The sequence below is a fragment of the Balaenoptera borealis genome (genome assembly GCF_965194805.1).
Source record: "Balaenoptera borealis genome assembly, chromosome: 13".
Taxonomy (NCBI): Eukaryota; Metazoa; Chordata; class Mammalia; order Artiodactyla; family Balaenopteridae; genus Balaenoptera; species Balaenoptera borealis.
Window position 1 is genome coordinate 100,821,982 of NC_138870.1, and position 15,588 is coordinate 100,837,569.

The following is a 15,588-nucleotide window of genomic DNA, read 5'->3' on the forward strand; positions in this document are numbered from 1 at the left end:
GTCAACAGACGTGATGCAATCCTTCACGGATGTGCTTCTGCTGACAGCAGTGAACTCACGCCCGGGTGGCACCTCAGCGTCGGCAGTGACTCTGACACCAGACCTCTGAGGCCAAGACCCATAGGAAACCACTGGGTTCTGGGCGGAACTCCCCAGGGATCCAGAGTCCAGTCCGACCTGCCACACGGCTGGGGTGGAGCCCATCAAAATTCCCACCAGAACTCCGGGGACAGGGGGACCAGCACTCTAGGGTCAGAACCAGTCAGAACTGAGCCCCCAACCACCAGGATCCTGGGGCTGGAACACTTTGAAATTCTTTTTAATTATTGTTATTAATTTTCAGCTGTGTTGGGTCTTCGTTGCTGCACGCGGGCTTTCTCTAGTTGTGGCGAGCAGGGGCCACTCTTCGTTGCAGTGCGTGGGCTTCTCATTACAGTGGCTTCTCTTGTTGCAAAGCAGGGGCTCTAGGCGCGCGGGCTTCAGTAGTTGTGGCACGCGGGCTCAGTAGCTGTGGCTCGCGGGCTCTAGAGCGCAGGCTCAGTAGTTGTGGCGCGCGGGCTTAGTTGCTCCGCGGCATATGGGACCTTCCCGGACCAGGGATCAAACCCGTGACCCCTGCATTGGGAGGCGGATTCTTAACCACTGGCCACCAGGTAAGTCCTGGAATTCTTTTATTTTTACTTTTATTATTTACCAAAGTCACACATGTACCTAGTTTAAAAGTCAAAAGACTCAGGACAGAAAATCCAGGTCCCCTCCCCACCCCACTCCCACGTCCAGAGCAAACCCTTGCTGATTCTTCTCTTACCCTCAGGTTTCTGACGTGCTTACATCATTGTTTCAGGATCTGTATGTTTTGATGGGCTACTGATTTCTGACTGAGCAAGATGACGACCCAGCCACGTTCCCTCCTTCAGGCTTCCCTCCCCCGACACGGTCCCGGGACAATTTTCAGTCTAATTCAAAGTACATCATGTAGTGATTACACTGCCTTTTTTGCACAAGATTTTGTGTTTCCTTCGCTTGCCTGCTTAGTGTTCTATGTACCTATTAATAATTCCTTCCCCAGCTCTGTGGCAAACCCTCTCCATACAGCCAAATGCAGGAGGTGTGCTCTAATCCCATTTATCTCTTGGGGTGGTGCCCCTGCCGCTCAGCGCCCCACGACTGTCTTCCTGCGATCTCCCTCGGGCTGGATGGACTGCGTCCTTGACCCGTGTGCCCCTCGCTGGTGTCCGTGCACACGGTGGCAGAGTCCACCCCCAGCTGCCTCCTGACCGTGACAACTGTGTGGGACAGTATGGGACTACAAGCGCCTGTTTCTACCTCGCTCGGGACCGGCAGTTGGGCTGGGTATGGAATTCCAGGCTGGGGACCACGTCCCCTCAGAACCCTGAACGCACTGTTCCCGTCGTCCAGCTGCCAATGCTGTGTCGAGAACTCTGAGGTCCTCGTTCCTAGTCCTTTGAACGTGGCCATTCTTATCTCGGGAAGCTTTGCAATCTTCTCTGTATCTCAGGTTTGAAATTTCACAGTTAAGTGCTTCAGCAGGGTCTCTTACTCAATCACGGTGCCCGGGAGCACATTCAGACACAAGGGGAGTCTTAAACTCCCGTCCTGGAGTTCTGGAAATCCTGGTTTCAATAACTTTCTCTCTCCCATTCTCCCTGTTCTCTCCTTCTGCAACTCTGAGATCTTCCACTTTTTCTTATCTTTTTGCTCCCATTTGTCATCAATTTGTAAAAATTTTCGTTCTATTTCCTGGGATATTTCCTCTGCTTGACCACCCAAACTTCACAACTGAGTTTTTAAAATTTCAACTACAATACCTGTCTTCACCCTCTGATGATATTAGAGTTAGGAGTGCAGGTGGTAGGACTTCCCTGGCGGCGCAGTGGTTAAGAATCCACCTGCCAATGCAGGGGACACGGGTTCGATCCCTGGTCTGGAAAGATCCCACATGCCGTGCAGCAACTAAGCCCATGAGCCACAACTACTGAGCCTGTGCGCTAGAGCCCACAGGCCACAACTACTGAGCCCACGTGCCACAACTACTGAAACTCACACACCTAGAGCCCGTGCTCCGCAACAAGAGAAGCCACCACAATGAGAAGCCCACACACCGCAATGAAGAGTAGCCCCCGCTCGCCGCAACTAGAGAAAGCCCACGTGCAGCAACGAAGACCCAACGCACCAAAAAAATAAATTAATTAATTTTAAAAAAATCAATCATAGTTCTACATACTAGGGATTTGCAACTAGAAGCAGAATTTTTTAAAAAAAAGGAGTGCAGGTGGTGTTTTGTTTTCTGGTTTTCTTCCGCTCTGTACATTGTCTTTGATTCCTCCAAGCTCCTTTTGCTTTGTTCTGTTTTTGCAGGTCTCTGTCCTTCACGTTGGAGACATTAAGATCTGAAGACTTTGAGTCCATCCACAGGTAAGGACGAGCCACTGGATGCAGCCATCTGCGTCCAGGCTTGTCCAGGACAAGGCTTGTTGACTGCAGGGCTTCATGTGTCTGTAAACACAGCCCAGCCTGGGTGCCCTCACAGCTGAGATGGGAGATGCCCACACACAAGTATTTGTAAGTCTTTTCTTTGGGGTCAGTTTCTCCAGAGAAGATGCCTCCACTCTCTGCCCTGGGGGACCACAGGCATCCCAGAAGCCAAGGAGGGGAGGGTGCTGGGAACCTCCCTTTCAAGCGTGTAGCTTTCATTCGACCCCCATTTCCAATTCAGCACTGTACCCCAGCCTGTAGCTCTGCGTGGCATCCCCAAGCCCACAGCTTCTCTGGATCAACTTCCCCCAGAGAAACCCGTCTTTGCAACAGCTGCCTGCTCTCAGCCTCCCGTATCACGGCGGCCACCCTGAGGGGCCAGGCGCACGATTCCTGGGGCCCTGCAGCGAAGGGGTTCGCGTGCCGGCTGCCCCCCCCCCCCCGCTGGCATTAGGTTCTCTACCTGCTAAGTCAGCTAACACTGAGCCCACATCTGAGCTCCCAAAATCCACAGTCACCACCTCTCCTCCTCCCTGGGAGGAGGGCCTCAGAGCTTCCCACTCCTCGATCGCCACGCCGTGAGGTCGGAAGGGGAAGCAGCGATAAGCAGGCGGGCTCAAGTCTGCCCCACGGCACTCTGCGGCCCCGGACATCAAGGTGTCACAGCCGCGCTCAGTCCAGCTGCCTCAGACACAGCAACAGCTGCGCGCCTGAGGCTGCAGCCCACGGAGCTGCCAAACCAGCCGGGGCTGGGGTCCCGCAGGCCCCTCGCCAGGGGTGGCACGTGCTAACCCAACAGGCACCGAGAAGGCCTCCAGGACACGCGCCTGGGAAAGGAAGGAGCAAAGGGAGCCGCTCTCCTTGAGCACCTCCCCGTCCTGGGAACATTCACATGGGCTGGCTCAGCTCCCGAGACAGTCCTGACACTCAGGGGGCACGGAGCCCAACAAGGGCAGGCACGGCTCCCGTCTCAGGCTGCAAGGGGATGGGAGCCAGGGCAAGAGGCCCACGCTGGCTCACGCGAGGTGCCCTGCAGGCCCCAGGGACAGCCGAGGGCAGTGCTCAGCGTCCCAGGTGCTGTGCCAGGAGCTCACACGGCCCCTTCCCCCGCTGAGCCGCACAGGCCGCTGAGCGGCCTCCGCCACCACGTCTCACGCGCGGCAGAGCAGCCTCGGAGGCGAACTGCCTGGGGCCACAGACGCGAGCGGGCCATGAACCCAGGACCCAGAACAGTCTGACTCCAGAACCAGAGGGCTTCGACACACCGCACCGCACGCGCGCACGCACACACACACACACCACATGTGCCCCCCACACACATATACACAGCACCACACCCATACAGCACACACACACCACACCCACGCACACACACACACCACGCCCATGTGCCCCCCACACACATATACACAGCACCACACCCATACAGCACACACACACCACACCCATATACCATACACACACCACACACACGCACACACACACCACGCCCATGTACCCCCTACACACATGTACACAGACACCACACACACACACAGACACCACACCCATATCCCATACACACCACACACATGCACACACACACCACACACACACCACGCCCATGTGCCCCCCACACACATATACACAGCACCACACCCATACAGCACACACACACCACACCCATATACCATACACACACCACACACACGCACACACACACCACGCCCATGTACCCCCTACACACATGTACACAGACACCACACACACACACAGACACCACACCCATATCCCATACACACCACACACATGCACACACACACATCACACACACACCACGCCCATGTGCCCCCCACACACATATACACAGCACCACACCCATATACCATGCACACACCACACACATGCACACACACAGACACCACACCCATATACACACACACCACACATACACAGACACCACACCCATCTACCATACACACACCACACACATGCACACAAACACACACACACACACCCCACACACACATATACACAGACACCACACCCATATACCATACACACACCACACACACACGTACACACACAGACACCACACCCATACAGCAAACACACACACACACCATGCCCATGTACCCCCCACACACATATACACAGACACCACACCCATACAGCACACACACACACACACACATATACACACACATAGCACACACGGCTCACAAAGCAAGTGGGCAGCAAAACCAAGGCCACAAGCCACACGTTCTCACTTCCAGGCTAAAGCTCTAACCTCAGACCCCACCACTTCCCAGCTGGGGATGGAGCAAGGCTGAGACAGAGGGAGGAGGGGCTGGACCCTGGAAAGTGAGCCTGGCCTGTGCTCTGGGCCCTGCTGGACACAGAGGGGAAACAGACTTGGCCACGGGGTGTGACTGTCCCTCCTGGGGGACGATGTCAGTTGCTGTGACACAGCTGGACCGACAGCCAGGGGGCGAGGCTGCCCGTCTCCAGACAGCCCTGGCTGCCACAGTCCCTGCTGCTGAGGCCTGGCAATCTGGGGCCCACATTCCCAGCCCCGCTCTGCAGCGACTCTGGGGGCCTGACGAAGTCACCAGGCTCCAGCCTTCAGTTTCCTCAGGGTGAAATTCTCCCGGGCCTTGAGCTCTCGGGTTCCTGGGTTCAGAGATGCGGACACACGCTCAGGACCCCGCACACAGCCCCCTACCGAGAGGCGGCCGACCCCTCAGGCAGAGCGGGCGGCTCCCCCAGGAGGGAGCGGCCCCACCTCCAGGAGGGTCTGGGAAAGTCTCGGAAGGCTCCTCTTAAACAGCAGCCTTCGACCTGGGACCCGAAGGACAGGAGCATGGAGCAGTGAGACGCAGCGCATCAGGGAGGGGCGGGGGGTACAGCAGTAGGAGTCCAGCTCTCCACCCTGCCCCATCCACACTGTCTGCCCTGAGGCTTCACAGCCCCTCCCAGAAGAGGGTCCCCATGATCGCGGGCACGGCAGGGACTGGCTGTAGCCGACGCAGGGAAGCGAAGGCACAGAGCTTTGCACGTTCCCACTTGCTCTTCTGTGCTTCTAGCGTCGCCAAGGGAAGGACGTTCCCAGGCTAGCCTCCTGGTCCAGGGACACCCGAATGAGAGCTGCCCCAGCCACGACCAGCCTGCCGCAGGGCCCCCAGGCAGCCCGCAGACGCACGGGCTGAGATCAGGACGGCGGACCCTGGGCTACAGTAATAACGGCTGTCTTTAGGTGCTGAGCCTGGGCGGCCTCTTACGCAGCCACAGGCAGAAAATGCTCCAGGTGGAGCCGAAACGAAAGAGAAGAAATGAAAATAAGGGCTAGCAGCGTATCAGGGCTTTCCACGCCCATCATCACGTCCAGTCCCCCCAACAGCCCAGCGAGACATCACCCCATCTGAAAAGGAGCACACGGAGATTCAGGAAGGCTGAGCGCCTTGCCCCAAATCGGATTCAGGCCTAGGTCATTACAACACCTCCTCCAGCAGACCCTGTCAGCGCCCACCCACCCACCTCGGTGCCCTGGAGCGCGGTGGGCAGACCCCACACGAGGAGCTCCTGCACCCGCTCTCACTGGGCCCCAAGCACCCTCCACTGCTGGGGAGCGGGAGCTGATGGGTGAGGCCCGGCCTCCACCTCTTTAGGGAGACCCCCGTGCTGTGCCCACCCGTCTCCCGAGGGCACCGCTCCTGGCTTCCTCTTTGCCGCGCCTCCTGAGACCTCCTCCCACCTCACTTCTCCACAACGAGCCCCGCTTCCAGGTCTCCAGGCCCCAGGCTCATCCCCTCCTCCTGCCGGGCCTCGCCCCTCCCATGGGGGAGGCAAAACCACCAACGTCAAGACCACGTGGGCACGAGTTTCAAGAGGCCACCCGCATCTGAAATCCCAGCTCAGCCGCTTCCTGAGGCCTGGACCCCAGGAAGACTCAGCCCGTCCCAGCAGGTCTGCCCACCGCACCCCAGGGGAGGACCGCCCATGGATCGAATGCCAGGACCCACGTGCTGGGGCCCCGGAGCCAGCCCCCGTGGGTTCTGCCCCCAGGACCCGGGCCCGCTTCTCCTCGGGCCTCAGTTCCTCACCTGATAAGGGACATCCCTGGCCGTGAAGCTCTGAGGATGACAGGACCCCCCCCGCCCCGTCCCCGTCCCCGGCACAGAGACGGGCCACCCTCTCAGCTCCCAGTCTGCTTGAGGCTTGAGAAGGATCAATGCAGACTCGAGCACCTGTGCCATCACCCAGACCACGGCCTGCCGCTGGTGGGAGTGGGGGGCCCAGGAGACCCTGGCTCATCCCAGGCTGAGCTGAGCCTCACGAGAGCCACCTGGAAGCCCAAGCCTCTCTGGCTCTCCAGCCCCTCTGGAAATGACTTGTTTAGCTTCCAGAAAACCCCAGGAAGTCTGCAAAGCATGTTTCGGGGGGTCTTCTGCCTCCTGACAGCCCCTGCACTTGCCCTAATGTGCTCCAGAAGCCCCAGCTGGGTCCCCGCTCCCTGCTAACAGCAGAGAATCACTGTTAGCAGTGATTGCTAAGCCTGTCCAGACCCTGTCCGACCCCCCAGAAGCTGCAGACACGCCCACCGCCTCACCTGACCATCAGGACAGCAGGAAGCAGTGCCGCTCCAGCCAGGGTGCAGAGAGCTGGGAGGAGCGTGGCCCGACACTAACCAGCAAAGGCCAGCTAAGCCACCAGACCCCCACCTGACTCAAGTCCATCAGAGAGCTGAAGCTGCAGAGCAGCCAAGAGGCTGGAATCCCAGGAGGACGGGCCAGGAGGAAGAGAAGCCAGGCAGCACGCACGCAGCAAAGAAGAATCCAGGTGGAATTTCCACAAAGTGCAAAGGCTGACTGCGGGCTTGCAGAGCAAGAGACACAAGGGGAGAGTCAGCACCAAACAGACTCTCTTCTGCAGACCTACTAGGTGCTCGTGAGAAAGACGAGGGATGGCAGGGTGGAGACAGCGTTCCTCAACATCATGGCTGCAGGAAAAGGAAAGAAACCTGCTGGGACTCTTCTCCTCTATGGGAAGAAGGCATTAAGCCACAGGGGGTGGGGCAGCAAAACCTGTTACCCCCCAGGGCGCTGGTGAAGACCCAACATGGCTGGAGACTGGGTGAAAGAAAAGAACTCTGCCCCTGTGGGAGAGGTAGGAACTTGCCCCTGAGCTCTGAGACCCCCAAATGCTGAAAGAGGAATGTGAAACTCTTTCCTGCACAAGACCCACCACCATCAAGGCAGAGCTGGCTGCCACTAAGGGATATCACTGAGAAAGCCCTACCAAGACCCAGGAACCCAAAGCCTGCCTAAGGCTGCAGCTGGACCAGGTGACAGAGGACCTCCCCCTCAAAACCTTCCCCTCTCAGCCAGCAACAGAGCAACAAGTAACAGCAGTCCACCCCTGAGGTAGGGGACAGGGTGTGGGGAGAAACCCCTCTAAGACTCAGACCAAAAGCTGAGGGTAGGGCAGAAACACTGAGGAAAGACCCTCTGGAAACTCAGCTTCCCAAGCGAAGCACAAGGTGATGCTACAGGAATTAAAACCAGTCATCACTCAAGTGCCCAGAGGGACAACAGAACCCAAACACAGCCCTATTCGTACCAGACTGACTCACCACTTACACTAATGGCAAGAAAAGCCAGGCCCATTTCCAAGCATAAATACAACTGACTCCAATCTCTAATGTGGGCACACTGTGTCCAGCATTCAATCAAAAAGTACTACACATTAAGAAAAGGAAAGAAAAAAATATATATATATTTATATATATTATTTATATATATATATATATATATATATATATATATATATCCCAGTCAAGAGACAAAACAATCAACAGAATCAGACTTTAAAATTAATCTGATTAAAATGTTAAAGGATTTCATGGAGAAGGTGGACAAAATGCATAAACAGATGAATACTTCAGCAGAGAGATGGAAGCTATTGAAACAATGAAATACTAGAGGAAAAATAAAAACACATAACAGAAATACAGAATGCTTTCAGTGAGCTCATCAGTAGACCTGACACAGTGGAAGAATCAGTTAACACATTACTGACCAGGGGATTTTTGCAGAAACTAACGTCTGTGGCCATAATACATCTCTGGTCAGAAATGTGTTGACCTGAAGACTGGTCAACAGAAATTACCCAAGCTGAAACACAAGGAGAAAAAAAGGGTGGAAAAAATAGAATATACAAGAGCTATAGGATAGTATCAAACAATCTAACACAAATGTAATTGGAATCTCAAAAGAAGAGAAGACAGAAGAAACATTTGTAGGGATAATGGCTGAGAATTCATCCAAAAGAAGGAAAGGCATCAAACCATAGATCCAAGAAGCTCAGAGAACCCCAAGCAGAATAAGCATCCCCCTCCCTGAAAAAATACATACTTAGACACATAATATTCAGGCGCTGAAAACCAAAGATAAAGAGAAAATCTTGAAGGCAACCGGGGGAAAAAAGGTCCATTCCAAAAGGAACAAAGAATCACAGCTGACTTTTCAACAGAAGCGATGCAAGCCAGGAGACAATGGAGTGGCAGCTCTAAAGTGCTGAAAGACAGGAGGGAGGCACAGGAAGACGTTCAGTCCCACAGTGAACAGATGAGAGGAGTCTGCAAACGGGAAGTCCTCATCAGGTAATCAGAGGGAAGGAAAAGGAGAGGAAGGGAGGGGAGGGGAAGAGCACAGCAGAAGAGGGAGCAAGGCTGGAGGGAAGAAAGGAGCAGGCGTGTTCAGACAGTCCTACGTGGCTGCTGACAAAGGGGGCGGAACAGGTGAAATCAGACCACAAGATGGGCTACAGAGTGGAGTTTACCGTTGACTGAAGGCAATGGGGAGTCAGTGAAGAGGTCTAACGAGGGACTGCCCGAGGTCAGGTTTGTGTTTCTAAGAGGTCACTTTCGCTGCAGAGTGAAAGGTGAACCAAGGGGGGAGGCCACGCCATAGTCCAGGTGAGAGAGGAAGAGTCCCAAGACTGTCTCGAGGGCTGAGGGGGTGGACGGATCTGAGAGCTTACTGGGTGCAGGAGCCACAGAAGCAAGTACCAAGTGCGTGTGGGGGGCGGTGGGTGGGAGAGTGCAGAGGAGTCGTCACTGTCTAGGAGGAATGAGAAATGAGAAGCCCGATGAGACCCTGGAGCTCAGAGTGGGGCTGGGGGTCTCTTCCTATTCCACTGGTATCAGAAAGATGCTCCTCCAAGAGGCCCTGCTCCTTTCTCCAGAATCCTGTGGGTGCCTCTCGAGGCTCTCTCTCCCAAGCACCACACAGTGATGAGAAGAATGGCCCCCTGGCCATCCCAGGCCCCTGGACTTGCCACCTCCTTCCCCAATTCCAAGCCCTCTTCAGTATGTGCAAACATAATGAGTAAGAGCAAGGGAAGGAAGAGGGAGGAGGAAGGGAGAGGGGAGAGGAAAGAGGAAGTCGACAGTTATCCTGAACAAAACCTCCAGGTACATCTTCAGGCCTCTGCACGCTCTCCCGGGAGGCGGGGAACTAAGTGCTGGGTTGGGGAGCACTCATCACCCTGTGCAGCTGGAAGGGAGGGACAGTCACCCTGATCTTGGCACAAACGTGAGCTCAGGGTGGGTGACAAGTCCCTCCCTGAAATCTTGCAGCCTGCTTCCTGATCCGCATCTGAGACCAGTCTCCTCCCCAGACTGTGGGAAAGTGCAATGCGATAACTGTATGTGAAAACCCGGGGAGCGTCTGGCTCAGAATGGATGCTGGGTAGGCGCCGGTTCCCATCCCCACTGTCCCTCTGCCAGCTCCTCCTGTGGCTGCTTCCTCTCCACCGTCTACATGTGAAAACTGTACACTCACGTGCTGATACCGCCCTTTCCCCTCACTGGGCCTGTTTCTATCCAAAAAAGGAAACAATCACAAGAACACGGGACTGTTCTGAGGCTCAAACAAGGTAGAGACAGTAGCTGTAATCGGTAATCCCACCTGCCCTCATGTCCAGCTCCCGGCCCACCTCCCCCACCTCCTCCATGCAGTCCCCCAGTGATCCTCCTCCTCCTCTGGGCCCTCCTTCCCGGGCCCCTGACCTGACCCAAGAATGACTGCCCTGGCCTGTCAGACAGCTTTCGGCATCAGGGGCCCGGCTTCCCAGTATTACTGCAAGCTCCTTGAGGACCGCATCACCTCAGTCAGGACACTTCCCGAGCCCCCTCTCCTGGGCGTGGTGACACACACAGTCAAAGGAAACGAAGAGCTCATCCAGCCTGGGGCCTGTGGGCCTCCCCGCCCCAGGGTGTCTTAACATTTAAGACTTACATGAACCCATCAGGCCCAACCCTCTCATTTTTCATGAGCAAACTGCAGTCGCACAGAGACAGGGCTAGAACTGGGGCCAGATGCTCCCCCCTCCCCAGCAGTGATGCACTGCTTCCCTCCTCATCAGTGACAAGAGAACGAGGATGCACTTCAAGACAGGTGGGAACCAAAAGGAAAAGAAAGTCAGGAGGTGGGCGCTCTGGCCGAGCCATGGAGCATGTTCCAGAGCCAGTCTCCACGACCTTGGGGACCCCGGGGACAGACACGAGACGTCTCCCAGACACAACTGGGTTCAACACTCAACATCCTGGGACCAAAGAGGCTATAAGAACGAATGACGGTCAACAAGCGACAACGAGGAGGGTCCTCCTCAGAAGGCACAATGGGCTCCCACTGCTGGCATCACGGTGTGAACCAGCGCCGTCCCACAGAACTTCCGTGATGATGGAAATAGCTGACATCCGTGCTGTGCAACACGAGAGCCACTAGCCACTGCGGCTCCTGAGCTCGTGAAATGTGGCGAGTGCCACTGGGGAACTGAATCTCTAATTTGATTTTATTTCAGTTCATTAAACTTCAATACCCACCTGTGTCTAGAGGCTCCTGTATCAGACAGCACAGTCCTAACCTGTCACCCGAGCTCAAATGTCAGAAACACAAAAAAGTTCTAGAAGTAGTGGAGTGCCGTGGGAAAAAAGCAGGATCCACTTATTACCTTTACCACCAGACGTCCCCTGCCCTGTGAACCCCAGTTCCCCACCAGAGGGGGCAGGGTGGACAAGGGACCCTGGGGCCACCTGCAAGTTCACTGAGACCTCCTAGACTCGGGCACTGGAAACCCAAGGGGCGCCGTGGTCCCTGCACGGCAAGGGAAGGGGGCCTCTGTTAGTCCCGCCTACTCGCCCCAGTCCCAGCACCAACCACCCTGTAGCTGCCTGACCCCAGCGGACTGAGCGCTCACTGAGGACAGGCACCAGATGGGACTCTTCTCTGCACCCCCGGCACCTAGGAAAGCGTCTGGGCACCGCAGGTGCTCAGGGAGTGAAAGCTGGCATCAATAGCGCGACCCTTTCCTGTGCTTACGGCGCATCCGGGACGGGAAGGAGCCCTCGCCCATCATCTCACTCATCCTCACAGCCACCCGGCAAGGCGCTGAGGTGGTCTCTCCTATCCCCGAGGAAAGCCCAGCTCAGAGGCGTGATGTCATCTGTCCGGGGCCATCCAGCAGGTAAGTAGCACAGCTGTGTTCAAACCCAGGCCTTCCAGCTCCAAAGCCAGGCTCTTAATCTCTAAGCACCAGTGCCTCCTACAAATCCACTCCTGGGGGGGAGGGAAGGGACGGGAAGGGAAAGGAAACGTGAACTGGGCCACCTAAAGTTCATGTGACTCAGAGCAGTGACAAAAACCCTAAAATCCCAAAGTGTCCTGAGACTTCCATCCCAAAGCACACAAGAGAAGGTGGGATCCCCCCTCCACCTTGAGGCCTGAGTCTGGCCGCCCTCCTCTGGAGGGGAAGGGGCAAGGCTGGCTGCGGACCAGGGGACCTGACTAGACCTGACTGTCCTTCAGCAGCTGTGTGACTCTGAGCAAGTTCCTGCCTTCTCTGAGCCTCTGGATTAACATGGCAGAGCACCTGGCACACGGGAGCGGCCAAGGGGCTGCTTCATCGTTCCTAGGGCATCCCAGGTCCCATCGCAAAGTGCGAATGGCCTGTGTTCAAAGTAACAGTCCCTCCAAGGATCCCAGAGCCAGAGTCGCCTCTGCAACTATGCAATTTATGATGTGGATTTCACAGCAGGGGAAACAGGGGCTCAGAATCACCCAAGGGCGAGGACTTGGGAGAACCCAGATCCTGCCCCCCCAGACTGCTCCTCCTGCTACATCAGCTGCCACTGGAGATGACTTCCAGGGCCCTCCTTCTCTGGTTGAGAGGAAACCTTTCGGGCAGATTTTTGGGACCAATTCTTCAGTCCCCTTCGTGATCATTTCGTGTAATGAACTTTACAGGCGGGTTGGGGGAACGGGGGATCTTCAGAAGCACTGGTTTCAGATAGTGCAGGTCATCCTTCCTGAGAAAACTTCTCACCTCTCCTGTCACCATCCCACAAACTGGATGAGAAGGATGGACTGGGCCAAGGTGAGAACCAGGAAGAAAGCGAAAAAGGAACAGAAAATACCAGCCTACACAAAACCCAGGACTCTGCTTCTCCTTTACTCCTGGGCTCGTGGTCAGCTCAAACAAGCCTCATACCGGGCGCGTGAGCTTGAGCACGTCACTTCACCTCCCAGAGCCTCAGTGCCCGACCTGTGACAGGGGAGACCACCTCTGATCAGAGAGCTGTGAAGGGAGTTTGCTGAGATGACGAACACACGCGGAGCAACAAAGCACGGCAGGCAGTCAGCTGTGCAGTTACTACTGTCATTTGCTCCTGGCTTACACATAGTTCTAACAAGGGAGTCTTCAGGTTGCCCAGCCCTCAGGTAGAAGGTAAAAGATAAAAGGAGCAGGTAGTGGGCAGACAGACAAACAACGAGGGCCTGGAAAGGCCATAAGCTCTGTGGAAAAAACTTTTTAAGTTTTAAAAAGGAGGCTCTCTAGGGCTCTGTGCAAAGGGACCCCACACAAGGATCTCTGGCCACCGTTGGATTCTCCGTCGCCAAAAGAAAGAGCCACATGTTTACTCTCCTTGTGAAAAACTCTAGGATATGTTTTTGTTTGTCTCTGAAAGACGCAAGTTACAAACAAGATGGGAGTTTTGGTTACCTAGAAAACTTCCTTAAACCTACACCTCATTCCCCATCGAGGTGCCCAGAAAGAACCCCAGCAGGCCCCCGGTGCAGGGCCCCTCTAGAGCATCCCCCAGGAGCCCCAAGTACGTGCGTTTCAACTCAGCTCTAAGCCCCGTCCTCCCCCAGCCTGCCAGCCACTTACCTTCTCACCCTCCATCTCCTCGCCATGAAATGGAGGGAGAACACAGAGCCACAACTGCTCAACTGCAATTCCGAAATCCTCAAGGGCGCCCCAAACCAAGTTTTTCACAATTCATATGGAGGCAAGCCCTGCCCTAAACTGACGTGAGACAATTTTTAGTCTTTATTGGTCCCACTTAACGTGAGGATCCAAAGTACAGCCCCACCACACCCAGCTGGGTGGGGGAGGGGGGGTCTTACATGTAGGAATGGTATCTGTGGCTCTAAAATCTGGCCAATTCTGAATCCCCACACCTCCTTCCTTTCCTTCCTCCCAAGGATGGCTCAGCAGCACCTCCAGACCTTTCCCCACCCTCCACCGACAGCCCCTTCTCCAACCTTCCTCGGAGGACCGGGCCTACTCCTCGGGTGTCTGGGACCCTGCACAGCTGGGACAGCCAAGTGTACAGCTCTTCCAGCAACCTACCACCCTGCTCCTCCAACACGACCTCCAGGCTGCCACCCTCCACACCAGGCGTCAGACGCACTGCACCGTCTGGATTCAGGCGTCTCCCTGCCTCTCCCATTCAGCGGCAGCAATCGAAACCCGCAGGAGCGTTCAAACAGGAAAGCTGCTTCTTTTCCCTACAAACCTCAGAAGGCACTACACGGTCATCTCTTATATCAGGTCCCGGGCACAGACCAGCCTGGCTTTAAATCTCCGCTCTGCCACTCATCAGCTGTGTGACCTTGGGCAAGCAACTTCCCCTCTCTGAGCCTCAGTGCCTAGACTGTAAAGTGGGGATGATCACCTCTACCTTACACGGTTGTCATGAAAATGACATCAGTTAATGCTAGGAAATGTGAATGCCCTGGGTCCTGCCCGACACCAGGGTGATGGAGGCGGCCCTGAAACAGGGGAACACAGCAGGCACGCATTCCGGGCACGGCCAGTCCCATCCCCCACCCGGTACCCACGCAGGAAATGAGGGACGCACACAGCCCTGATGCCCGTTTTATTCCCTTCCCCAGATAACCACCAGGACTCTGCACTCATCAAAGGCTGAACCGGGCCCAGGAACAGAGAGGTTAAGTGACTGTCCAAGGTCACACAGCCAGCTGGACAACGGGAGGGGAAGCAGGGAAGGGTGGTGGGCCTGGGCCTATCCTCCTGGCAGCTCCTGCCAAACTGGCTCCATCCCCACGGGACGCTAGCTGGCCATGGACACCGGGGCCCACCTCCAAAGGCTGGTTTCCCCAAACGCGGGCCGACCACCCCCCACCCCGCCCGGTCGGGTTCTGGGCACCGCGCCCTCGCCCTGCGCCCCCGACGGGAAGTCCCCGGCGCTGGCGCATCGTCTACGCGGGCGCGCCGCAGAGCCGGGCGGGGTCTGCCCCCAGCTCACCGGACTTGGGGTAGGTGACGATCCACACGTCGCTGGGCCGCACCGGGAAGTTGGCGATCTCCTCCATCTTCCCGCGGCAGAAGGGCGGTAGCCGCACGCCGTGGAACTCGAAGTACTTGCTCTCGAACTCGCCCGGCGTGCTGGGGGTCTCGGCCTCGCTCTCCGCCATGCCGCCGCCGCCGCCACCGCCCGGCCCCGCAGCCGCGCCGCCCGCTCCCGGCCCGCGCCCCTCACCCGCGCCCGCGCCCGCCACCCCCAGCCGCCGCGCGGCGCTCTGCAGGCGTGACGTCACGGCGCCGCCCGGCCCGCGCCCCGCCCCAACCGGCGCTGGCGAAGGCACTCCGTGGCCGTGACGTCACGACGCCGCGGCGCTCAAGCCGGCGTGGAAGCTGCGCTCCGCGGGTATGACGTCATGGCCCCGCCCGACGCGCGCCGGCTGCCCTCCGCAGACTTGCCGTAGTGGGGCCTCCGGGCCCGACCTACCCCACACCCGGCAG

At 56.7% G+C, this 15,588-nt stretch overlaps 1 protein-coding gene across 2 annotated transcripts in view; it reads right to left on the bottom strand.

Moving 5' to 3' along the window:
- SULT4A1 (sulfotransferase family 4A member 1) overlaps positions 1–15,319 on the bottom strand; it is a 39,770-nt gene extending 24,451 nt beyond the window's left edge. For both annotated transcript variants that reach the window (XR_014233317.1, XM_082350400.1), the window contains exon 1: positions 15,092–15,319. Coding sequence is in view for 1 of the 2 variants with exons in the window: in XM_082350400.1 (XP_082206526.1) it covers positions 15,092–15,260 (169 nt within the window). In the remaining variant the exon portion in view is untranslated. The remainder of the gene's footprint in view (positions 1–15,091) is intronic.
- Positions 15,320–15,588: the final 269 nt, after the last annotated feature.